The sequence below is a fragment of the Oxyura jamaicensis genome, chromosome 6 (genome assembly GCF_011077185.1).
Source record: "Oxyura jamaicensis isolate SHBP4307 breed ruddy duck chromosome 6, BPBGC_Ojam_1.0, whole genome shotgun sequence".
Taxonomy (NCBI): Eukaryota; Metazoa; Chordata; class Aves; order Anseriformes; family Anatidae; genus Oxyura; species Oxyura jamaicensis.
The window spans coordinates 14670961-14697228 of NC_048898.1; the positions used below are offsets into that span (position 1 = coordinate 14670961).

Here is a 26268-nt window from a genome sequence, read left to right on the forward strand (position 1 = left end):
TGCCTTGGCTCTCGCATGTCCACAGCAGAGGAGCTGGGCCCCCCAGGCCTCGAGCCATGCACGGGAGACGTCCCCTCCCTCAAAGAACTGGAGCAGCTCCTCAATACTGGGAGGCCCTCCTGTAACCACGTCGACGAAGTATGGCCTAATCTCTTCCTGGGAGACCTGTAAGTAAAGCTGCACGGACTGACTTTGCTCTAATGCCACGCTGTACGCTCTGTCTCTTCAGCCTGTTATTATCCCTTATGGGTCAGGCATTAGGTAGCTCTTGGTTTTGCTGACTGATGTCATTTAAACTGCAGACAGCAAAGTTTCTGAGATAAAAGCATGACTAAGTGGGCACTGGGTTCTTTGTTAACCCTCAGGAACAATGCGCTGGCTTATGTGCCAACACATGGCTTGGGAGATGTAATCGCAGGACTGCTCCTGCCCTCTGCATATCTCTGTACCCATCTTGATTTGTTTGTGTTGGTCTCTTCCTCAGAGTAACAGCTCACAACAGATTTATTCTGTGGAAGATGGGTGTTACCCATGTTTTAAACGCTGCCCACGGCACAGCATACAGCCACGGAGGCCAGGACTATTACGGAGCTACCATTGATTATTATGGTGTACCAGCCCACGACCTCCCCAGCTTTGATATAAGCCAGTTCTTTTACTCTGCGGCAGAATTTATCCACAAAGCCTTGAACACGCCCGGAGGTATGAAATTATCACTGTTCGCATTTTAGTTGTGTTGGCAGCCTCTCGTAACTGGTCAGGTCCACAAGCTTGGTGGTGGACGAGTCAATGCGTGGACTGCTGGACACCTGCCTGGTGGGTGGTGTGGGGAGGGTGTGCTGAGCACGTGTAGCTCTAGCTTGGTCCCAGAAGATCAAGGAAGACTGCAAAAAGCTGATGTGAGAAAAAGGTTGGACGGTGAAGGAGAAACACTGAGGCAGAAAGAAGGAGTAGAGGGAAAAATATCTGGAAGGAAAGGCTTATTCAAACAAGGAAAAGAAAAAACACATTTGATATGGACACAGTTTTATCTAGTCTAGTCTTTTGAGACTCTCTCGTGGCAACTGTATTTGTAAGAACACATGAATAAAGAAATAAAAATCCTGCTTTCTCCAGCCACAAGGCATGTGAAGAGGCCCATACACTGCAGGCGAACTTCCTGTGTGAACAGGGCCTGCAGAGCACACGCCTTAGCAGGAGATGCACTTTTACCCAAGATTTATGACACATTGCACAAGAGATTGAGCGTCTTGGCACTGGTGCTATAAAATACTAATTAGTATCTATTACATAAAAGATTATTCCTTAGTATGAGTAAACTGGCATTAATGGATCTACCTCAGTCTGTCTCACATGCTCTGCCTTCAAAAGAGAAATACAGCCACAGCAAATTGCTTTATTATGCAATAGTACTAGGCTAGTCGTTTTTCTTGGTGGCTAATGTGTTAGTGCCATCCTTTCCGGTCATATTGTAGCATTCTTCCTCACTTTAGTAAGTCCCTCTGAAAGCAATGGGCCTGGTTTTCCTCTTGTTCACAACAGAACAACATCACTGCTTCAATAGGGTTTTCTTTGATTTACCAGTGTTTCTGAAATCAGGTTGTGACCTCATGGCACTGCTCATTCAAGTTGCCGGAACAGTTACAAATTAGACTTTACTGTTAGCAGTTCATGCAGTCTATTGGAAGGGTGAAAAATAAATTGTTTGCTGGGTTGCTCTGACCACATTGGAGAAGGCAGGAGGGGGTTGCCTTCCTTTTAAATTCAACTTCATCCACTGTACTGCTTCTCTTTTATGGTTATAATTTGCCTTTTTTTTTTCCTCCTCTTTTAACCAGCTAAGATTTTGGTACATTGTGCAGTTGGAGTAAGCAGGTCAGCTTCCCTAGTCCTAGCATATCTCATGATAAATCACCACCTCCCATTGATTGAAGCCATCAAAACAGTGAAGGAACATCGATGGATTTCACCGAATCGTGGCTTTCTGAAACACTTACAAAATTTGGATGTTCAGCTACGGCAAAAGAAGGGCTGCTGAAACTCCACTGGAGCAGTTAAGATGGACTGAGGTTGTTCCCCATTTGTGCTAATACCAGAGGCAAGTTCAGTAACTGCATCTAGCAGTACAGTATGTTTGAGTCCCCTTTACTAAGGCGTGTAAAATGACCTTCAGTTTGGTTGCAGTTTTCATATGAAAAGCTTGTTGTGTTGCAGGCCTGGTGATGCGATAAGGGCAATTGGTCAGAAGCCCAAGCACTGCTGCAGACAACTTCCTCTTCCACCGGTCTCATCAGTGTGGCACTGCCACAGAAAGCTGTGGCAGCCTGAGCACCCACACCAGCAGAATAAACTTCCTCTGCGCAGCTCTCTATGCAGTCTCAGGGTCAGCAAACCCACAAGCCTTTTCTTGTGTAAATATGTTTTCAGCAAGATACTGCATATTATGTGGTATATTGAGGACAGATTTTCATACAGGACAGCCTGTATGAATTTAAGAAACATTTGGACTGTGCACTAAGTCACATGGTCTAAACTTTTGGGTAGACCTGCGCGGTGCAAGGAGTTGGTCTTGATGATCCTTATGGGTCCCTTCCAACTCGGAATATTCTATGATTCTATGATTCTATTCTATGATTTTCAAGGTATTTTGCAAGTGTAATCTCATGAGTTCTGTGTAAGTAGCTTTGAATCATCCTTGGTTTAACATCACTTTGAACCCAGGCATTCATCATTACTGAGGAGCTACTGGCATTTTCCTGTTCCCCACTGTGTGTTTCCAAGCTCTTGCCCACAATAAATGCAAATTGCGATAAGGGCCTGTGGATGTTACATCCATAAAGTATGTGTATAAGGAGTAATTTTGGCTTTAAGTATGTTAAGTGCTTATTTTGCACCATCTCTCTGCTCTTTACCCCTCAGTCTGCAAGGAAATTGCTGAGCTCCATGGCTGGCAACTGCTCACACATAGCAGCATCTTGAACCTGAGCAAGAACATCTTCCCCCTTTGCCTGTCCTCCTGCCTTTATCCCGTTCCTTTCAACTTCTCAGGTTTAAGCCAAAATATGATATGCTCTCTCTGGCCTCTTCCTTCACAAAGGATTAGTCCAGAGAAAGAAAGTGTCAAAGATCCAGGAAATCCAAGTATTGCTTTCCATCCATCTCTGTGTAATGGTGCTGACACCTGAATGTGGTGTCTTGTCTATGTTCCAGATTTCAAAGCTTCAACTTAAAATAAGCCTTAAAAAACCAGACTGACAGACTCCCTGCCTGCCTGCATGCCCTTAATTTGATTTAGGCACATCTTGTATTGCTATTTTCTAGATTCAGCAGGGAACTCAACTTAAATAGCTCGGCTTAATTGATACAAATTAGTTTTAGGTTGTTTTGAGGTTGTCACTTTTCCTATCAGTTATTTAAACTAACATGATTTTTAATACAGAAACAGCATTTGAAATTTATGCTACCATTCTCCCTGAAAATTACCTTGTTACCTTGTGGTGAACCATGAAGCAATAATCAAATCTATTTTTGCCCTTTGCTACTAGGTTGATTTATTGATTAGATGACCTTATAAACTTTTCCTGCCAGACTGAGTAAATACATTTCTGCTTGCTTGAAGCATCAGGCCCGATCATTTCCTCTCTGCTGGAGAAGGCTTGCCAAGTTATTACAAAACGTAAATGCTGGTGACTTGTGGGTTGTAGTTCTTCCTTCCCAGACCTCTATCACCCTTAATTCTTGGAGAGGCTAAGACACAGATGCTGATTTGGCCTAGTGCTTATGGGAACGTAGAAATCCCTATTTCAATGTACATAAACGCTTTGCAAAATAAGCATATTAAAGATCCTTTTAGAGGTCTATTTGACTGTCTGTTCAGATTTTCCTAAATCTTGCCAAAGAGCTCCACTGGCAACAAAGCAAAAATTTTGTAAGATAAAAAGATCAAATAGAAAATCACATTTAAAACCCAACAGTGCTAGCACAATCTTTACACCTCACAAAGCAGCAGAGCAGCAGAGGTGGAGCTGGGTTTGCTTTGAAGTTCTCCATTAGCGTTAATAAGGGTTTACACGAGTTAATATTTCATTGTAATTTATACTTCATTCACATTACAGTAGATTTCAGTCTTGAAGCCTTTTGAAGACACGGCACTGAAAAGTCTGAAATTCATGTGAGTGAAATAATGCATCTTAATGGCTTTAGGCTGGGCAAAATTAGACACGTGTGAGCAAGATTGATGGAAACTCCCATCAGGATAATGCTTTGCATGCCCCTGAACATCTGTCCCACAAAGCCACAGCTGTGAAAGCTGCTCCTGTTGTAAATTAGTACCTGCTCTCCTAGATACTGTTCCTCCTTTGAGAGTTTTGTTTCACAAGGGGTACAGAATTGTAGACCGAAGTTGAGCCAGTATGGCATCCATTCCACCAGTGACACGGTAGTGATTTTGTACAGCAAGACTTACTTACCCCAGTGGATAGAAAAAAATCAGTTAGAAACTCTTTTCAAGGGCACTGGCAAATCACAGAAGTGTTTTTAATCTGCAGAGGTTGTGTTGCCTCAGTTTTCTGCCTGCTATATTAATCCCTTCTTTATATACTGTGCACCTTTGGCTCCAGCTCTGCACAGGGAAAAAGATTCCCATCAACATATGTAAAAGCAGTAAAATTAGTCCTGTAACTTCTTGAAACAGCAAACACTTGCTAGGAGGAAAAGAGACCTTCTCACCAGTCCTTTACATTATCCATAGCTCAGGTCATGAAGTGATACAACATTAGTACTTTCCTGTTTTCCTCTATCTGTAGAAAAACTTGTATTTTGAATATTGGTTTGGCCAGTTAGGCTGAGGAGCTGAAATAAAAGCAAAACACTGCCTCACCACTGCTATAAAAATATGCATGTGACAACAGCAGCTGCACGAAGCAGGAGACTAAAGGCATTGAATGTTAACTCCTCATTGAGGGAGGATCCCACTTGGGAAGATGCTTCAGTAGCTGAAGATAAGCTGAGTGCCTGCTGAACCAAAGCACCCAGGCTCACCCAGAGGTGCCCCTGTACCTTCCCAAGACCCTGAAGGAACCGTCAATGCTGGGGACCCAGCCTGACGAGGAGCTGCTTACCTTCCATCTCCCCTGAAGCAAACAGGCACGCAGGACTTCCTGCCTAGGCACAGAGGCACACTTCCGAAAAACAATTTTTTGGTTTTTGAAAGTAATTTTCAGCTAGATTCAATTTCTGATCCAACTCACCAAGTGGGTCATGAGGCTTAGTGCCAGCTCAATGGAGGCTGTGGGTGGGTGGCAGTGAGCAGAGGGCACGGTGAAAGGGACCTAAATCAGCTTAAAGCAGTAACAAAATCACAGCATCCCCTGAAGGGAAGCATGCAGAATTCCAGTGGAAGCTTCCCTTATTCTCAAGTAGAAGAGCTGAAGGTAAGAGATAAAGCCAGCAGAAGCCAAGCTGGGAAGGAAGGGGGTTAGGTGTGCTGTGTGATGCCTTGCCCCAGGACGCTGCAGGGAGTAGAAGCCTACAAAAATTCAAGGAGTAACTGGGAACATTTAGGGAACAGAAATCCCCTTAGGGTTACTAAATACACAGAAACTGTGACCAGACCTGGAAGCTCCTGAGCTGCAGCCAGCTGGAAGCCGGGACAATATTAGAAAGCAGTATATCTCATCCTTGCCTGGTCTCATTTTCCATCAGCATCTGCTTACAGCCACAGTCAAACTTGATGGACTGTGAAGAGGCCCAGGACAGCTGCTCTCCTGGTCTTTATTTTGATCTCACCCTTAAGATGAGCTGTCCCCTGTTTCCCAGTAGCTTATTATTAGAACTGGGTAGCACGAGGCACTGGAGACTGCGTCTTGGCTGCATTCATTGACATTTCTTTCATGGGGAGAGCTCCCTGCTGGCAAGCATAGCACTATTGCTTCTGGGGGGAGGTGTTTTTTGGTTTATTTGTTTTTGGTTTTGTTTTCCTGTGGCTGTTCCCACTCCACTGGGGATGCAACACTGAGCTCATCTCAGGAGGCGTCTGGGTGCGTGCCACTTTTAGAGACAGACACCTGTTTGGGAACATCAAGTGAAGAGCACACTCCAGCAGACCCACCCCTGCTGGCTCTGCAGCAGCAGGCTCTCCACTGCCTAAATTTGTGCGTGGCCACCAACGGGGGCCGGTGCCTGGAGGTGGTCAGACCCAGCCGCCCAGGAATGCTTTGAGCTGCACTCCCTCTGCCCAGGAATCACAAAGTATTTTGAGCAGCTGCAAGGTGGAATTGAAGCACGTGGGTGTCGAGTGGCCTAAGCTCCACATGGGCAATACATAAGTGCTATTTGAGGCTGAAGGGCTGAGGAATGTAGTGCTTGTTAACATATGCTGACCAACTGTTTTATTTAGTTAGTGTTGTTAAATTTAGTTGGCTTAAAATAGACGTAAGATTAGCATAGAAGAAAGCAAAATGACTGCTCATTAAAGAAGAACCTTCAAAACAGACTAAAATGGATTAAGAAGAGATCAAAATTATCTTTATGAATTTGTATGATTTTAAAATTAAGAAAAAAACAGATTTCCTAAATGGTGCAGTGTTTAACATGTAGACCACAAGGCAGAATCATGATTCTGAGTAGCCTTAAAATTGGACCATGATTTTTTTCCCCTTTCTCAATTTCTTTTTAACTAGAATGGCAATTTTCTAATAATAATAATAAAGTACTCGAATATTTGCTGTTTGTATTGTTAGCTGATTTTCAGTTGAAATTTCTGACAAAATGTCTGAAGATCGTGAATGACACCGGACTTCATTGTTTGTTTCTCAAACTTGTACAGAAGGTTGTTTCATGAAGGTGCATGAAGGAAACACACAGTCACCTGCACTGAATGTACCTAGAGTTCAATTCTTTTGCCAAAACACATTCTTTACACCACCAGCAAGTCGAAAGCATGTTGAAGTAACTGAAAATTACAATAATTCCTAAAGGAGAGAAGGGGAGGAAACCAATGATCCTTTGACTAATTGCCCATTGATTACAGCTAAAAGTAGGAATCCTTTAGCTATGAAAAAGATGAACAGAAAAGCCCAGTGTTCCTTGACTACCTTCAATCTGCTGTGAAAATCCCATCTACTTCCATGAACTTCTGGCTTGGTGGTGAGAGCAGGAAGCCTGCTTTCTCTTTTTCAGTTAAACCTTGTGGCTATACTTGGAAAATTAACTTTTTTACTTTTTAGAACAATTTGGAGAAATAAGGATTTGCAAAATCGAGTCCAACTTTCAGTCAAGAGGAATAACAATGTAAAGACATTTGCTAATGCAACAGCTGATCTATAATATGGAGGTTAAATATAAAGAGTGAAAGACTGCAACCAGTGCAACTGGAAATTTGTCAAGTCCTATCAATGGAATTTTCTGTATTCTACCAACATCAATACAACAAATATGAACAGCACCTTAGAATAAGGTTTCATGGCATCTTCTTGAGGTGGAAGTGTGGGGGAGAGAGAGGATTTGCATTTAGGGACTTACCCAGTACACAGTGAAGTCAACAGTGATTGTTTCTGTTATTGAGTAAACCTGTGCCAGCATCAGGACTTGTGCCACGGCTCGTGCCAAATAACCCAAAGCAGTACCATAAACTGTCACTGCTTGTTCCTGTGGAACCAGTTACGTGCAGCTCCTCAGGAGCTACCAGGCAATTAAAGATTGATCTCGAATTAAAGCTTTATTCTATAAGACATTTTTCCTTATGACTTTTGACTTATGAATTTTGATGGTTGGCCTCTTTAAATGAGTTAAATATAATTCATTATATACTACACACTATAACATTATATAACATACACTATAAATAAAGTAGGGATGGCTGACTTTACATGATGTCTTTCATCCTGGAGGACTTTGAAGTGGTCAACAAACAGATTATTAAATATTTGTCTGCCATCAGCCACTGCTGATACAAAAGGCCAAGGCCAAGACCCTTTGGGTTGAAAGGTAAAACATTTTTTAAAAGTGCTGCACAATAAGCAACCCCGAGCACAAGATGTAAAACATCCTGCAGAAATCAAACTTGACAATGAATTTTAAATAGGCAGGCTTAACAAGTGGAATTTAGCCAAATTAGCAAGATTAATACCACCCCAACAAAGAAACGTGACACAATCACAGTTTGAGGCAAAAGGGTTACAGGCTGTACTAAAGCCTGACTGTGTTATTTCAGCATTGTACTTCGAGTCCAATTGTAGGAGGACCTGAGCTACCTCATGAGGTGAATTTTTGCAAGGTGTTTGGGCCAGTAACTCCCAATGACTGTAGTCAAATGGCGCCTGCAATACTTGTTAAATTTATAGGAAGTTATAGGTAGGATACTCTATGTTTTCTGCATCTATTATGAGTATATTCAGAAATCACCACCTTTTGCTTCTCACTACATCACTGTTTTCTACGCAAGTCTCAAAGTGTGGTAGGCACTAAGCTCTGCAGACTAAGATGTTACAAGGCAATAAAATATGTTGAGCTGCTTTTTGTCACAAGCTTTCACACACAGTTCTCCACAGCTTCATAGCCCACAGCAAGAAAGACCTGTGGAGGCTTGGTGTCCCTTGTGTACTGAATGCTGCACATTTTGCATAAGGAAGCAAAGGGGACCAAACATTCCATGGCCAGGAAAGTCATTGTTATGGAATATCTGCAGAGGACTTTAACCTTGGCACACATTTCTGTACCACCTCTGAGTACATTCACAAGGCCAAATGGTGGTAAGACACTGCTCTAACACAGCAGTTTTGTTAAGCGATCACAGATTACTTTAGAAACACTAACTATATTTCGTTCAACCACTGGGTAAGCCTAATTATCTACTTACAGATATTGTCTCCATAGTAAGAGGGAGGATAGCAGCATCCTGAAAGGTAAGGAGTGGCCCACAAAACTACATCCAAGTCAGTGCCAAGGATCACACATGGCCCACTGTAATGACTGGAGTGTATCTTCTGTAAAAGAAGATAAAAAAAGTAAGCAACTAGAAATGGGAACAATGCTGTATTTTAGTGGGTGGGGAGGAGGATGGAGTTTTCAGTTGAAAAACACTTTTGTTGTTGTTGTTGTTGTTTGAGTTTTTCTGTATTGATTCATCAGAATACAAAACACACAAAATGTTACTTTTTGGTTTGAGAAGCAGCCAAAATCCGCAAACAGCTATTGTAAAGACATGCCAATTGGCCATTTACAAAGCCTAATGCCATATGTTTTCCTATTTTTCTGGACTCAGATCTCTAGTAACAAAAAGTGGTTCTTGATTTATGAAAGAGATGAATGTAATACCCTGAAGGGTACTTTATCTCAGCTGCTGTAAATTCGATTTCTAAGAAATGAGATGATGTGAATAAGGCAGAAGTACCAGCTTATGCAATCTGCGACCATGGCACTATTCTGTGCAGCCTGGAACAGCACATGTATTCATTTCTATTTTGCAGGAAAATCTTGGTTCACTGTATTCTTAGAAAAAGCAGATCTGGCTCCCTTGTGCTACCTTAACCTTATGATCTTCCATCACTTTTCTCTGGGTAATGCTATCCAAGAAGTTATCCAGTACTGAGTAACTTCATCAAGAGGAGGGTTCCTGAAACAGCTGCAGGACTTAGATATTGAACTAAGATACATACGGTATACACCTATGTAAATTCTTATGAAATAGAAGATCAAAGTGACAGGAAGAAATGTCAGACAGACAATTTGAATATGAGATAAAGATTAAAGGGATGTGACCTAAAGCTTTGGCATCAAACCTATGTTTCCCCTCTGTTTAGGGGACAGAGGGTTTTTCCAGTCTCTACTTAAACATTTGGTTAGATGAAGGCAACAAATGTGCCAGATAGACCTCTAGAATATGCTCATTTGCTGTCCCCTCTGTTTGCGAAGGCTCATAAAACTAGACTTCAAGAGAAAGCAGTCCCATGTCTGAAGTTAAAGCTCTTAAGAATATCCCTGGACTTAAAATGATGGTAACCTGTTTTGCTGCAGTGGGATCAACAAATGAAAAGGGGGGAAAATGTGGAAGTCCAGCACAGACAACAAGTTACCCAAAAGGGAGAGAGAGTTTCCCCACCCTGCTGACGATAGATGCTCAGTTCCCAAGGACTTCTCAGAGGTATCTTCCTGACACCATGTCCTCTGTCCAGCTCAGTCTTAGCTTTATGGACCTGAGATTTACAGCAACGTATTGCCATAAATTAGCTCTCTTCTCAGAATGCCCCGTTCCCACCAAAATTCTCTTTAAGCAAGCTGTGCTGTGACTTCAGTGCTAGTGAACACATGAAGAGCTGAGTTCCTTAATTTTACAGGAATATGTCATAAAGAAACTGCTCTTTCAACCCTAGTCTGCTTGCTCAGAGCTTCTCCCGTTAGCCTGTCTTCTGTCACTTTCTCACAAAGGAAAGGGGAGTGAGATGATAAAATGCTAATTAGATTTTTGAAATTAATGCAAATTAACAAGCAAAGCTACACCAACTCCGGTAGTTCTTATCTTAGGGCAGATTGGAAAAACAGTTACAGACTGAAGTCCTAGAGATACAGAAGTAAAATACCTGGGGAAAGTTGCAGGTGACAACCCCAGCATCTCAGCAGAACCATGTAGCATTTGCACTGAGTTTGTTTGCAGTATGCATACATTTCTGTACAAAAGAACACAGTGCAACTTGCAAACGTCAATGCTGGAGACAATCAATCCACGGTGAAACTCCCACCAAAAACAGTGGTGCAACCCAGGGCTGAGTTAGCTCTCCCGTGTAGAGGTGTCTACCAAGGACGGCGTGGCCTAGGAGGCATATGTAACTGGCAGGTTCTCAAGTGTCAAAATAGAAGCAGAATCACCAGCTGCGTATATCCTGTGCTCCGCAAGCGAGACACAAACAAGAAAAACAGTAGAGCTGTCTGTTGGAAAAAGCAGCTTCCCAGGATCACCCCAACCACGGTGTAATTGTGATCAATCCGCATTGGCAAGTATCAGTTTTCCATATGTGTTTCACCTAATGCTGGCTGCCTGTGGAGAGCAGCTCGGGCAGGCTGATGCATGCTTGTTATCGCCGGCATAAATATCTCTGCCTCGTGTTATTGTGGCACAAAGCAGCTGGACCATTTGAAAATCATTTAAAAAGCACTATAAAATTAGGGCTCCAGTGCTCTTATTTTATGACTTTCATGAGCAGCCATTGCCTAGAGAGAAATTATCCTCTTTATTTTCAAGGCTAAAGGTTCTTTTAACATTCATCAAAATCAAAGTGCACCCTTGATAACACATTGAGCTGTTACTTATCTAGTACAGTCTCTTTACCTTCTGCATAATATCGCATCTGAGATCTCATTTCTTTGTATACAACTCATTTCATTGTGGCTGCTGTTGTTTTCACCAACAGAATTTGCATAGTTTCTGGAGAAGCTGGCTTATGCCCTGAAACATATTCTTTGCATAATTTTTATTTTATTTTATTTTTAATTTCTAGAAAAATAGCACTGAGTGTTTCTGTTATTGATCCCTCTATAAAAATGGTCAATTACCTCTTCTGGCAATGGCTTTTCACAGACCAATTAAGCACTCTAAGTGAAACATATTCAAGGGCATAAATAGTACTTAGGTGCACAGCCTGATAGACTCCCTCTTCTGCCTTTCAAAACTCTTTCCTCCATATAAGAAAAAAGTCTTAGATAATTTTATTTTTTTCCTCTATTGTTTTCACAGACAGCTAAACTCAGGAAAACAATGAGTGAATCAAAGCAGTGTGAGAAAATTCAAACAGGATGGAGGGAGATCCATTCCTTTTAGAAACAAGAAGTACAGCTGTAAAGACCATAACTAAAGCTTGGATTTGAACGGTTTTGCAAGAGACACCATGCAAAACTGTCAGCCGCAGAGGCTGAGAGAGGCCCTGCACATCCTCTGTCCTGCAGCTCAGGAAAACCACTGTTTTCCTCCAAGTTATTTATCCTACTGTCTCTCTATCCTAGAGACCAGTCACCTTATTATCCAGACATCAAATACAGACTGAAGATAAACATTTAGAAAGCCATAACCTTAGCTCTCTTTTCAGGATTCCTTCTTTGGCCAAGATTTTATTATTATTATTATTATTTCCACCTCTAGGGGTAGCAGACCACATTGCTGTGCCAAAAAGGTGGCATGCTTTCAACTCTCTGCAAACAGGGATAGCTGGTGCTAATAGGTCGTGCTGTGAAAGTGTGTAGCCATGCAGAGGAGCTGTGAAGTCAAGGCACAGCATCCTGCTTGGAGGAGCTGTAACTGGCCAGACGACAGCCTGTGTGCGTGTGAAGAGAGCTGCGCTGCCATGCCAACACCTCTGCTAGCAGAGGCAGATTGAGTATTTAACCGTAGAGCCCTTGCTGGTTGTCACCCAGTTTTTGATTCATCAACCGGATGCTTAAACTAACAGAGGGACGAGATGTGGTTATTTGGTAATTGCAATTGTTTATGACCTTAGGAAGACACAGCAAACAAGGCAGTCATGATAAGCAGGCCCACGTACAGGCTGCTGTCAGCACAGATGCAGAAAGCGGGACAGGCATTTAGTAAGCCATGACAAGAATGCACTTCAGCTCTGCAGCACGCTTTTGTCAGCAAGCCACTAGCCACTTTCTTCCATCTGACAGCATCAGGAAAAGAGAAGAGGGCTCATCTGAGGTGATCCAGCTCTGAGCTCCTGCATTTCAGATCCACCCAAGTGCAGCCCTTATTTGTGGCAATGGTCAGGAGTGATGGGCAGGGTAAGAGCAGAGTTGTGTGCAGCCCCTTCACCCTTTACCAAATGGAACGATATAAAGAACAATACCTTAAAAAGCCAAGTAGGATCAGAATCCTGAGGGAGGAGGGCACTGTGGTCTGTCTTAGCATCATCTCATTGGGCGAGGGTGTTGCTGTCTATGTGAAAGACATCTATGTCTTCAGTTGTTTCTCCTCATCACCACAACAGTTGAAAGTTGCTTTTAAACATTTTTCTTTTCCTTCTCCACTCCTGATCCTTTGTCATCCTCCTCCTTGCTGGCGCTAACAAATGAATCTTACTTCATAGTGATAAATGTTCCTCACAGCCTGGGAAGCAGATGTGGTATGTTTAGTGCCCATGTTATAAAATTCAGTATTTAGTAATGGGTATTGGAGACACTTCTTTCATAAGACACATGGAAAAGGTGCCAAGGCAGGTTAGACCTGACGGTCTAGTTAGCTGATTGTTCTCCATCAGCCCAGAGCAGTGTCTAGGGGAAGAGAGCATAAGCAGCTAGACAATGTAGGAGTGATTCTTCCGCTGCATTGCCTCCAGCTTTTGGCCTTCCACAGATTAACTACTTCCTAAGTCTTGCTATGCTTTTAACTACAGATGGAAGGTCTGGTCCCATTACAAAACTCCCTAGTTGTTCCACTCTGCACCCAGTGAGCACCTTGCCTCCATCAGCTCCAGGGAGATTAGCTCAGGCTGTGAGGGAAAAAAAAAAAAAAAGGAAAAAAAAAAGGAAAAAAAAAGAAAAAAAAAAAAAGGGAAGAGCAAGGGATGGAAAGCTGGCTGTCTCTGGCAGAGGGCTCTCCTGCCACCAGGCCCTGGCTGGATGGCAAGGTTATGGGGTGGGCCTGTTGCTGCTGAGTTTGCAGTGTGACTTCCCTGGTTGAGATGCTTTTCCCCATGTTGGATGAACCACAAATACCACTAATAAATTACCTTGATGCCCAATTCTGACATGAACTAAACTCAAGTCGGCAGCAGGCCGTTTCCAATGTTTCCAGGCAGTCAGGAGATGCAGCAATTGTAGGTGCCAGGGCTGTGGGGGCACCTGGTGGGGAGTGGTAGCCCCAAGGTCTGTGCCGGGCTGTCATTTGGAAATAACTCCCTGAGGAGTAACTGCCTGTTAATTTGCACTGATGCCCAACAACTTCTGTAAGGTTTCTTTATTTTTGGAGCCTGGTTTGTTACAACAGATTTTGCCACTGTAGCAAATCCAGGACAAATTGCACTGTGCCTAGGAAAAATGAGCACTGATGAAAGCTTTTCTTATACAGAAAACCTGCATAGGAAAGGATACAGTGTAGATCACTTGATATATTTGCCCAGGTCAATACCAATTTAATTCATCGAGTACCTTTCACATTTTTCTCCCATCCAACCACAACAGTTTCTTGTACAACAGTAACCGCTCTCTGAGACAGCCATGAATATGTTACTTTAAAACAGTCAAGATTGCTTTCTTCTGCCATCTTCTGGCAAAATGAAAAAAAACAACAGTTTTTCAAAAGCAGCAGTGCTGCTGTGCTTGTCTAAGGCAAGGGTTGTCAGTAAAGGTACTCTGTAATTAGAGCAGTTGGCATAAGTGAAAAAAAAAAATTAACCCTTGTTGTGTATTTGAAGGCTTACCTAACTCCTCCAGCTCTACCAGCTGATCTAGTAGCAGTGTTCCTGTGGTTATTCCAGAGCAAAACGTCTGCTTTGTAGGCCTGCTGCTTCTTCACTGCCCATAAAGCAAAGGGGAGTTGCATGGCACATGAGGCTTTACAGTTTTAAAACAGGACTCCACAGAAAATACAATCAATATTTTAAAGAGAAATTCCTTTTGCCAGTTTTGCTCTTGGGTCTTTTGAGCTCCATGACAAAAGATGTCTTTGTTTCCTTGTCTGATAGGCATGCAAGGATTTTCCTTCCACTGCAACAATTATTTCTTTCTGATCACCCAATGTAAACACCACAAATCATGCCAAAACACCTTATGTGATTTTCTTAATTCTAAAACAAACCACTTTCAATATTTTGTTAAGAAACCATATAAGACGAAATTATGGTTCCCTTTTTTTTTTTTTTTTTAATTGGCTTTTCCTTCAGTCACGCAGAGGTTCCTTGTAAATGGCTAGTCTTGATTCCCACTCTCCTTTCACAATAGCTCTTTCCACATAGTTTTACTAAAGATATGAAAATAACATACGATAACAAAAAAAATGAAAAAAAAAATCCTAAACAAAAAAAACAATATTTCAGCTTAAAATAAACTCAAAATTCAGAGTCAGTAAGAAAAACTACTCTCAAAATTCCAGCCTGCAAAGAGAACATAAATAAGAGCATTTCAAAGCTTTGTTCATTTTCACTAGCACCAGCAAAAATGTCTGCTTGGGATGCCAGGCACCGGAGAGAAAGGATGTTAATGCTATTTATAGTGCAGGGATGGCTCCCATTACCACTGTACCTGAGGAGCTCACAAGCTTTAACATATTCCTGCTCACAGCAACTTTCTCAGGCAGAGGACAGCCTTCCCAGTGCTGGAGGCACTGGGATTTGCTTTGGGAAAAGGGACTGAAATTTGCAGCCTGTTCCCAAAGCATCTATTACAAATTGCCTCTGGAAAGGACAACCTCCAGCGAGGCTGCTCCCCTCCCTGCTACCTGTGCTTGGCCCCTGAGGAACGGGGCTGGACTTTGCTGGGGGCTCACCCTCCCTCCCCACCCTACCAGCTTTGGCACTGATCTACAGCCTATGTGAAGCATCACCAAGAACCAGCATTGCAAAAACAACAGTGTAAAACCTGATGAAATATAGGTAGAAACAAACAAACAAACCTCCCCAAACTTGCTGGAGCACAACCACCTTTGCTCCTGCCCTGCCCAACACTGCAAGACTCAGGGGGCATCAACATCATGTCTTGGGCATGGGGCAGATCTGTTGGGCATTGCTTAATCAAAAAACAAATCATGAGTTTAAAGTCAGCAATTAAAAATCTAAAGAAAAGATGTTCAACATCATTCCAACAAAGCTGAGAGCATCCCTCGAGAGCTCTACAATTTCCCTGAAAAAAAAAGTAAGTGCCAAAATAGATCTTCAAGTGAGGAGTTTTGAAGTCTCTTTGCTCTTTATTCTACTGCAAAGAGTTTGTACAGCTTTGTCAACTTCATAAAAAGGTGCCTTTCTCATATGTACCCTTTCAGGCAAGGCAAGGAAGGGAAAGCACTTTGCTGCTTACATTAGAAATGTAGGGAGAGACAGGCAGCTCAAAGATACCAGTGCCAAGTGACTGAGGAATATCAAAAACCTTCACTTGTGCCTTCAAATACTCTGAAATCTTGCAAGCTTGACAGCGTCGTCAATTTTGTATTGACAGCAGCAGTCAGACAAAAATCATTTGAGGAGTAAATCGAGGAGAAGAAATCTTTAATCCACAGTCATACAAATCCATACTGCCTGCAGAAGGGCAACTGCTTCAGAGCCTGTTTTAATAGCAATATATTAACATCCTTGTTTGTCTTTCCTGAAGCTTGCAAGGCTTTTTTTCCTTCCCCCTCTCAGGATCTGCTCTGTTCGACATCATTTGTGTCAGATGGGCACATACTGTGCCCATAACTTACACCTATTGACAGCCTGTGACACCGATGACATCTCAGCGTGGGGCTGGCAGTGCTCACTGAGCTGTCATCAGTATCAAGGTCACTCTGCTTTTCTTGCTTTGGCTGGAGCTCCTCTGCCCTCGGGGCACGGGCTGCCCCAGGAAGCTTTCAGCCCGAGCACGTCACAAGCCGCAGCCGCTTTGCTCCACTCCTGGCCTTACATAAGATGAGGGCGAAGTTTCTACTATTAGAAACAGTTAGCTGCATGGCGGGTTGCTGCTCTCCCGACTACAGCACAGTTATGACTGCTGGCGGTGGGACTTAAAACTACAGCTATTTTAATTCAGGGAGAAGCAAGAATCAGGTCAAGATGTGTCGAGAGAAACAGTAGGATGTGGTTTTCCTTTCTTTATTTTTTATTTTTTTAATCTATATCCTAGCATTTGTGACCTGGACAGGAGTGTCCCAGAAGAGAGCCAAAGGGGAGAGCATCACCCTAGGCTTGACAGTTATCTACAGCTGAGTTGGAAATTATGGTAGGAGCCTGTGGAGGGCAGCGCTGTCTTGCTGGGGATGGCGTACTGAATAGCTCAGAGATGCCAGCTGCTAAGGTAATGCTTTTTTTTTTTTTTTTTTTTTTTTCTTTCTTTCTTTCTTTCCCTCCTTTGAACGTGGAAGCTGCAGCTGTCAAAGCTGCCCTCCTGCCACAGCCAGGGCCTGTCACTGCAAGCAGCGAGGATGCCCCAGTTCTCCATCCCCTGCTGCAGCACAAGCCTGGGCACGGGGAGCTGCCACTTCCTAGGCTGCTGGCTCTGACAGGGGAGGGCTGGGGGAGGCAGTATGGGGCTGGAGGCACCACCGAGGTTCTCCCCCTGTGGAAAGATATGGTCTTGGGACAACACGTGTGGTATCAGTTGCCCCCAGCCCAGCTCTGGCGCCTCGCGATCAGATGCTGGTCCCTTCCAGCGTGCTTTGGAGGAGCCACTGGGCCCCACCACAAACACCAGGAGTGAATGGAGGCATCGGGCAGAGACAGGGCAGGGAAGAGGTGTGGGAGCTCGGGTTCTCCCCAGCCAGCAAAGCGCTGCTGCAGTGCAGGGCTGGGGGCACCTGCAGCACCGGGTGGCTGGCAGGGCTGCACCCCACTCCTCCCCAGTGCAATGCTTAAAGTGAGGGCTGCATTTGCCAGAACCCTCCATCTGGCATCTTTCCCAAGCAGTAAATTCTCTTAAAAAAAAAAAAAAAAGAAAAAAAAGAAAAAAAAAGCCAACAGAGCCTTAATTGTACATTCTGCTTTTCTCTTCACTCCAGAATAATGGAAATGGCATTAATACAGTGCTGCATTGAACACATACCCACACGGGGGCTGAGGGACCGATACTGCTTTCCACGAGGCAGGGGCACTGCCTCTGGTGAGGCAGATCAGGGTTTAAGGAGCAAGCAGGAGCAATGAACTTCTGCTGTTCCCCGCTGTTTGAACGTGGGCAAAATAAAAGGCCATAATATATGATGCATTCAGCCAAGAAAGCAATATTGCTCTGCCATGTGCATGGTCTATACTGAGACGAGTCCAGGATCTCATTTCAAAATTCCCATAGGTTCCTCATTTAAACCATCAGCCATAACCTGCTTCTCATTTTCAATACCACTTGGTATTAGAGCTGCAGCGAACTGCTGGTGAGAGATTCTAATTCCTGCAAACAAGCCCCTGTAGGCTTGCAAGGAAAACAGAGAGTTCCCCTCTCAGTTGCCTGCTAGGTTCCCATCTGGCTGTTTTAACTCTGCTATTGCTTTTAAATGTGCCTGTTTCTGTGCATGAAGCTTTCAGCTCTACCTCAGGAGACTCCTGGGTTCTCTTAGCATTGGATTCTGGCCAAAATGTAGAGACACAGATTGGGTCTTCTTAACAAAAAGGAAGATCAGGTTTCACATTACAGTATCTGAAAGATTAATTCAACTTACACGATCAAATGATGTGAACCTGTGAACCACGCTTCTTTCCATCTGGATTTTTCCATCAGGAGGACAAAGAGCCATAGTGTTAAGCACTACCTGAGAAAAAAGCACAAGGAGTGTAAACGATGTGTGTAGGGATGCTTGGTTAGAGAAAAAGAGAAGAAAAACCAGGGTAGAGAACAATTTAAAAATGCATCATCAGGTCTTTTTTGTTTGCTTTTCATGAAAATTATATTCTGATCTCATACTCTAGTATTTTGAACCATTTTGTCTGTTGGCTTTTGTTTCAGGGAGTTTAGGATATTTGACTGCTGGAGCCTTCTGTGTCATGTTACAGTTATCTAGTGCTTGTGCTATTGTGGTAACCAAATGTCCAGCCCAAAACAGTGCTCTGCGGTGGCAGAGGCTCCCAACCACCTAATATAAGACCTTGTTACTGAAAGACACCTGTTCCCATCCAGGCTGTCATCACTGCCACAAGCAGAGCCAGGCCAGCTGAGAAAGTGCTAGCACAAGACAGAGGAAAGATGATGCGGAGGTGGTTAGGGCAGGGCCTGGGGCTCAGCTGCTGCCCTACCACAGGCTCCTCTTGGGACTTCAGAGAGACATTCAGCCTCTCTGCAGCTCAGTTCTGGCTTTAGGAGACATGGAAGCAACCAAAGCAAAATGGCACCAGGCCTTCCCCCATCACAGAAGTGTGAAGGTTGCTCGGTTAGTCTGTGTGCATGTTTAGTTACACAAAATATGTTTTTCTCAACCAGGAACAAGCCATTGCATCTTGTTTTCATACAAGATTTTATGCAATGATAAAGTGAAACTCCGAAAGAAAAATAATTCATAATAGAAAAAAATGAATTGGACTTTATTTTTTACTCAATACTGGAGTTTTTTTTTTTTTTTTTTTTTTTTTTTTCTCCCAGGAATTTGCTGAGTTTTCTAAGACTGGAATCTGCAAGTCCAACACAAATCTGTTAAATACTTTGGACAATTCTAGTCAGTGGGGGCTGTGCATTTTTTTTCTTTGCCAGAAAAAAAAATATTGCATATGGCAATTTTTTGTAGTGTAGTGGGAAGAAAAAAAAAAAAAAGGGAAGGGAGGGGATAAGTAAAATCTCTGCAGAAAGTGTTAGTGACTTTGTAAGACTGATTTTTCTTCGTGTTACAAAGGATTGTGCCATCCTGCAGTCACTGTTTCTAGCTAGAGCAGCTTCTGTGAGCCACCCAGAGGGGGAAGTGTAGAGTAATGGGATCAGTGGCAGCACTTTTGCTAACTTGGCAGTATCTTGAAGTAGAAGGGGGTGGGGAGAAAACCCTCAGCAAAATCCCTGGTCCTCAATTAAAAACTTCATATTACCTTCCTCATTAGTCCAATCATCTGGTATAGTTATTTCCAAGCTTATCCTGAAGGCCCCACGGAGTAATTCAATTTCAAGGCCAGCACAGCTCAGAGCGGCCCAGCATGGCTGGGAGGAGCTGTGCTGCACGGTGACATGAGGAGCTCACTTGTCTGCTATTAGTCATGGGAAGCAAGTGACGCTGACGTGCTTTTTGGGAAGAAGATTGCTGTATGAAAGAGAGCTCTGTTGCAAAGCACTTTGCTGGCTGCAATGGCTGGAGTCATCTGTTAAGTTTCACCATAACCAAGAGATCTCCGTTCTAGCAGGCCAAAAGAACTTCCCCAAAGTCAGGTCTTGAACAATAGGCCTAGCAATGCCATCTCTTCCCTTCTCCCTGCAAATCATCTCCATTACCGTAACAACCTGACAGACTAAACAGAAGCGTAAAACAATGGGAGGCTACGACAAATGAAAGTTTAGGAACCATCTGCTTACCTCCACAACTTCAGCTTTTTAACGTCTGTAGCATCTGAGAGTCATACATGCTCCTTGAAAATATTCCTTTACTAAAGCTCTTGGTGTTACATGCCCTGAAAAAATTTGTAGGCTTTTATCCTTATTCCTTCTTTACTTTCCTGAGTTACTCATATGTAGTTCTTTTCCTTCATCATTAAAGGTAAAAAACAGTTAACTTTTTTCCATCTCCCCCACCATTTTTACTGTGCTTTTCATATTTTGCTTATTAAGTAGTTACCCCAGGGAGACTTCCTTTTTATTGGAATGTACAAAAAGCTGTAGCTGCTCTTAACATTTGTGGGGAGGAGGAGGGAGAGGGGAGTGGGGAAAGCAAATTTAGACTGAGGTCACGGGAATATATGTGGTGTGATCAATAATACGCCTTGCATCATCTGAACTACTTTTTTTTTTCCATAAGCAACAAGATATCCTCTTTTGCTTTCTGCTTATGCCTCTCATCAGCCTACGCTGTTTAAAATAACACACTTGCCTGTTCAGACAAAGTTGTTGGGCTTTTGGAACAGCATCCATCTAGCTGCTGCTGCTGTGGGGCAGGGGACAGACTAGATGACTTCCAAAGATCTATTCTGGACACATAACCTTTTGCAGAATAAACAGAGGCCACCCACCTCACTTTGGGAACAAGTTCTCATGTGGCTCCCACATTGATAATGGCTTTAATACCAAAAGGCAACCAAACAAAGCTCATCAATGTTCTCTGGAGGCGAGAACAGCAATTCCAGATAATGAGATCCTGGCAGGGGAATGCTCCTAAAGTCTCAGAGAAGGGCCTCCTTGGATGCCTTTGAACTCTTGCTCTTGATAAAGTTCTGCTTTGGGCTGGACTGAGCCTCCTGGGTCTAAAACAGCAAACAGTGTTGTAAAAGGGGCACAGGATCTACTGCAGGCTCTGTAAAGGAGCAGAACAGTCCTAGTTGGGATTCTTAATGGCAACAAAGCCAGAACTTTCAGCCTTATAATTTTCCAAAAGTCAATGCTCTTTTTCCTCACATCCCAGGTAAGTGTCCTACCCTCCAGATGAGAGAAATAGCCTCTCTCTGGAGACAAAATAGCTATCACCTTATTTATACAAAGTGGAACAGCTCCCAGAAGAGAGACTGAGACAGACATAAGCATACTGGTATAGCTGAGTGTTCAGGGACATTCACCTGAGATAAACAAAAAACTGGTTCAAATTCTCTCTGTTTCTACCTATATGCACACAAACATATGTAAGTGTATGTGTACATGTAGATCTGCATGTATGTATATAAATACATCCCTATAAATGAAAGAAAAACTCTACAAACATACATTTTATATATATATATACATGTACACTGTATTAATATGTCTTATATACACATCCTCAGATTTGCACTCTGGCCCTATAAGCCTTGTGAGTACAAGTCAGTCCAATGAATCATTCTTTTAAAAACTTCCAGTTTTAAGTAAAAAGAAGCACGTGTGCACAAACACTCTCCAACACAAAGTGCTGGAGCTTTCCTGTATTACACTCATCAGAGCTACAGTAACAGCAATAATACCTGCACCTACAAGTTTCAGTTAATGTTGTGTTCGGGTGGCACAGGACGTTTTTTTTCAACAGTGCTACTTGACAAGAAATTAAATCATATCGTCTTATGCTGCTGCCTTCTCAGGGGATGAATTACATGCTGTAGAGTCATACCACAGAGTCAATCCTGCTCTCTGGATGCTTTCAGCAACACCTGCAGGCCCTACTGCACACACCAGTTATAATAATGTAATGCTATTTGGTGGGTAATGAACAGGACTGCTTCCTAGGGAATATTATTTCTGTATGAAAATTTCCTCTTAATTCATTTCAGAAAAGCTGTCTCTGAGACAAACTGAGTGTGTGCAAGAGAGGAGCAAGATGCCTCACACCAGAGAAGACTCTTCCCCAACCAGCAGTGCAGGGAGCCCAGATCCCTATGAAACACCAGCGCTAGCAGACCTCCAGCGGCTGATTTGGTTCAGAGGAGGGTCAGATAATCACGTGGACCAAGTCTGGCCAAACATTTACCTGGGAGATGCGTAAGAACATATGGTCCTATTATTAAGCTGTTATCAGTCCCTGGGAGGAGAAGGAAGGGATGTGGTGCACTGGGGACCAGCTGTTGGGTCTATAGGAATGTTTTTACAACACAGGCTTCCAAAACTGATAACACAAGGAGTTTAAATGTCATGAAAAACATGACAGACAAAAGGGTAATTTATAGTCTGAGTTGTTTTTTCTGCATTCTGTGAACCACAGCAGATTTGGCAGGGTAAGAATTATTTGTATTCTAGACAGAAGCCTAGAAAGAACCCATCCCAAATTAGTGTCAACTGTGAGAAGCATTATCTGCCCTGGGAACTGTGCTCTCGGGCAGCAGACAAGGCCACAGTAGCCTTCCACTTAAATACAGGAGCAGCAGGATCAGGAGCCAGATGGACGAGGACCCAAATGAAATTTGCAGTAAGGATTTTGGCAGTCCAAATCCAAACTTCTTTTCAAAGGCGGTAAAACTGAAAATATCGAATAGGAATTTCCACTCAAATTCCTCATACTCATGGCCATTTCTGTTTAGTGCTGTTTCCTTCTATTTAGATTACCACAGACTACATAGATCATCAGATGGGCGTAACAACAGCTCATGTTTACCAACCCTTTCTCCTCCTCCTTATATATACATCAGCTAAGGAACACAGCCTTATAGAATAACTTCAGTCCTAGTTTATGGCTGGAAGGGGGGAGAACCTGGCTGGTGAGCATGACAGAGCTGCTTCATGTCCAAGCCAGAACAAGGTGCTGCATCTGGGTGGGTTCTCGCCCTTGTCACCCACACACACAATGAGTGAGAGATTAGCTGCAGATCTCATTAAACAAGTATTTGAAGTAAAATCTTGACCGCTTTATACAGTAAGCCATGTTCCCAGGGGTTAGCTGCAGGGAAGTATTTGCTCAGCTAGCAGTATCCCACAGCTAAGCCTGTACTCACACTGCTCCCCATACCACCACACCACATTTTTCATTTGCTATGGCTTCTTCACACGTGCTATAAGCAAGCTGCATTTCCTGCATCCTTCCCTAGAGGGAGCAGGCACCAACGTTAAACCACGATATTTTACCAGAATGTTAGGCGTGCTGCCAACGAACCCTTCGCATCTTTCAACAGGTGGGCTGCTAGGTGCAAAACTACTCTTCAAAGCCTCAACATTACTCACATCCTTAATGCAGCAGATGGGCCATACAGTATCAACACGGGAGCCAGATATTACAAAGATCTGCAAATAGAGTACTTCGGAGTAGAAGCATTTGATGATCCTTCCTTTGATTTAAGTATCTTCTTCTACGACGCTGCCAATTTCATTGGCAAAGCCTTAAACACTTCAGGAGGTAAGAGAGAGGCAGGCTTTGGGATGAAGCTTCAACACGAGCCAACGGGCCTCCCATTGCACTAACAGGGCTTGAGAACGCACATGCAGAGCGTGGCCGGGAGAACAGGATGCTGCTCCATAGTACATGGAGAGGTGGACACGGCGAGGTGGCTGCCAGCTAGGGCTGGCAGCCCCATGCCCACCCTGCAGAAATTTCCTCCTGGCAAAGTGCGAGGGCCTGCCTGCTGTGTCCATGTCCTCAGCACTACGGTTGGGGCTGCAGCCCGGAGGCGCAGGCCCCGCACCACAAGGCATCTCTGTTCCTGCTCCCCGCCGGCACCTGGGAGCGCTGGCTGACAGGCTGCACGTGCCAAAGTGCTTCACACAACTGGAGCTTGGTCCAGGCTGTCTATTAAGCTAGAGAAGCAGCACAAGTTAATGAACTAAGTCGCAAGCTACGAGTCTGACCTGCAGCCTGCTGAATTTTTGTCAGCAGAGTTTGGATTAGGGCCTAGTTATCATAATTTCCATTTGTTCCAGAGCTTGCTCCGACTCTGGCTGTGAGATCTTGCTGCTTTCACTGGAGTGCTTTATTAAATCCCTAGTTATAGCTCACACTGGGCTGCTGAGATACAGTAAATTATGAGTCCATTTTTATAGGCAGACTGTCCTACAGAGTTTATGGGACTTGTCAATGGTCACAGTCTGGGCTGGACCAAAATTTTCTGCCAAAACTGTTCCTTTTTCCACACAAAAAAATTACACTAATGAGTTTTGTCACAGAAAGCTTCTCCCACAGAAAGTTTCAGCTATTTTAATCTGGGAACAAGTATCTGAGAACCCAGAAAGTTTGGACGAGAACTGGTTTGGGAGCAGAGAAGCCAGCCTAGGTTGCTCTGCCCTGCTCTCCTGTATTGTGAGAGCTCCTCACAGGTATGGAGGCCCCTCCTGCTGGGTAATGGCCAGCAGATCCCCTGGGCACTGCTTTGTCAGGGAGCTATGCAGTCTGCAGAGAGATAATGCAAACATGAGGCTCTTGAAGTCTATATAACTTTGCAACAACAACTTTTTGAATATATGTCAGCATGGGAATGTTTAGTCTTCTACATCAGACCAACCAATCCAGTCTCCACAGCGCTCTTGAAAACTTCCATGAAAAAAGTCCATCATACAACTACTTTAGTGAGGGAAGAACAATCATAATGCTCCATTTCCAATATCTAACTGCAGTGCCTAGGTCCTTTATTTATAGTGCTGTTGAGCATCAAGATAAGCTGTGTTAATTGTATTACTCTCTTCACTAACTACTGAGAGACCTAAGGTAGATGCATAAACTCAGTATGAAATACCACTGTGACTGAGATCTATAGCACAATCTTAGGCTGTCCACAAAAAAAATTAGTACCCACCAAACACCACAGCTATTTTGCCAACTCATGTCTTGTAGTTTTTGCCCTCTCTGTGCTCCCTTCACTTTAGAAATGCTAAAGCCTGCTCACCTTGTGTCTCTTCTTTTTGCAGGTAAAGTGTTTGTGCATTGTGCCATGGGGGTAAGCCGCTCTGCATCCTTAGTGCTTGCCTTTTTGATGATCCATGAAAACATGACACTCGTGGATGCTCTGAAAACAGTGGGTTCTCACAGAAACATCTGCCCAAACACAGGGTTCCTCAGCCAGCTCCGAGACTTGGACATTAAATTAAACAAAGAGAGGAAAGGAAACAGAGAATCTGCTGGCAAAGAATTGTAAGAAAGTATTCCTAGAAGAAAGAAAGATAAAGCATTACCTGAGTTTCCTAAATCTCTTTCAAATGAATTACAATTGCAAACTAAGGATGTAAGTTTAAGATACACTAGAATGTGTTATTAGTAAAACTCCATTTTACGTGATCTTCCCATTTTGCAACATCACCCTAGATTATACTTACAGTTGATTGTGTATTGTATCCTTCACTCTCCACCTTAAAACATTGCTCTGCTGGTTTAATAAAAAAAAAAAAAAAAAAAAAAAAAAAAAAGATATCAGGTTCCACTTCAGAAATAGCTGCATTTCAGCAACAGTGAAGCTCATATCACTTTATGAAGTGTTAGGCTATTTGAGGTGAAAGATGCCATATTATTTATGCTACAATAATGCTCAGAAGTTTTCTTATGAATCAGCCTCCCCCCCACCCCCTTTGCTTTACATATCTAAAATGGTTTATATTTTGAGACTGGAATCTGGCACTGGTTAATTTTTGCTTTTACAATTGGTGGAGCCCCTGAGTTGGGGGTAAAGAGGCTGCTTAGAGGCAGAGCAGCTGGGATACAACACAAGCCACTCTTAAAGAAATGATTCCAAGTCTATTTACAGTGATTTCCTTTTGACTGTTCATCAAATAATCGTTTTTTTCCTCCATGAAAAAATCTTTGTTCAAAAGGGCACTCAAATCCTCTTCATCTTCCCTAGTAAAATTCATCCAGGAGGTGCCGTGGAAAATGCTTCTGAAGAGGAAAGTGGGTTCCACGCTGAGGCTCCGAATAGCCACATGGGCAGTGGGAGTGGGTGCAGGAAGGGATTTGACAACAAAGTTCAAGGGATCCCAGATCTGTCTGGCAGTTCAACATCATAAAACTCATGGTTTTCTTTCCCAGAAATAAAGGCCATTAGCATTGCAACATCATGTTCTGTGGCATTTGCTTTTGTGAGGAGACTCAAGTGAAAACTGAAGGGACACAGG

General features: G+C 43.2%; 1 protein-coding gene and 2 long non-coding RNA genes across 9 annotated transcripts; 2 read left to right on the forward strand and 1 right to left on the reverse strand.

Annotated features, from left to right (window-relative positions):
• Positions 1-26206, forward strand: LOC118168941 (dual specificity protein phosphatase 13-like). 6 transcript variants are annotated; one of them, XR_004751863.1, is made up of 6 exons: positions 1-167; positions 485-702; positions 22017-22224; positions 23349-23569; positions 25072-25385; positions 25967-26206. XR_004751863.1 is itself a non-coding variant. In XM_035329772.1 (5 exons), the coding sequence occupies exons 1-5, from the start codon at positions 16-18 to the stop codon at positions 25296-25298; spliced, it is 1026 nt and encodes a 341-aa protein (XP_035185663.1). In that variant the 5' UTR covers positions 1-15; the 3' UTR covers positions 25299-26206. The 6 variants fall into 6 exon arrangements, 4 of the variants coding, with proteins under 4 accessions (XP_035185663.1, XP_035185665.1, XP_035185666.1 ...); XR_004751864.1 differs by having other exon boundaries at positions 25998-26206; XM_035329772.1 differs by having other exon boundaries at positions 25072-26206.
• On the forward strand, positions 4114-9699 carry LOC118168952. 2 transcript variants are annotated; one of them, XR_004751871.1, is made up of 2 exons: positions 4114-4171; positions 9468-9699. It is a non-coding gene; the product is annotated as an uncharacterized LOC118168952 (long non-coding RNA). The 2 variants fall into 2 exon arrangements; XR_004751870.1 differs by lacking the exon at positions 9468-9699 and adding an exon at positions 8860-8997 and having other exon boundaries at positions 4115-4171.
• LOC118168950 lies at positions 12805-20201 on the reverse strand. Its single transcript, XR_004751868.1, has 3 exons — positions 19668-20201; positions 18320-18409; positions 12805-13093 (listed from the first exon to the last, which is right to left on the reverse strand). It is a non-coding gene; the product is annotated as an uncharacterized LOC118168950 (long non-coding RNA).
• Positions 26207-26268: the final 62 nt, after the last annotated feature.

Excerpts from the sequence above, each read along its gene's own strand:
- LOC118168941 (XM_035329772.1), top strand. The coding sequence starts at position 16 with ATGTCCACAGCAGAGGAGCTGGGCCCCCCAGGCCTCGAGCCATGCACG. Across the intron at positions 703-22,016 it reads AGCCTTGAACACGCCCGGAG|AAAAGCTGTCTCTGAGACAA; the intron begins GTATGAAATTAT and ends AATTCATTTCAG. Across the intron at positions 22,225-23,348 it reads AACATTTACCTGGGAGATGC|GTGGGCTGCTAGGTGCAAAA; the intron begins GTAAGAACATAT and ends ATCTTTCAACAG.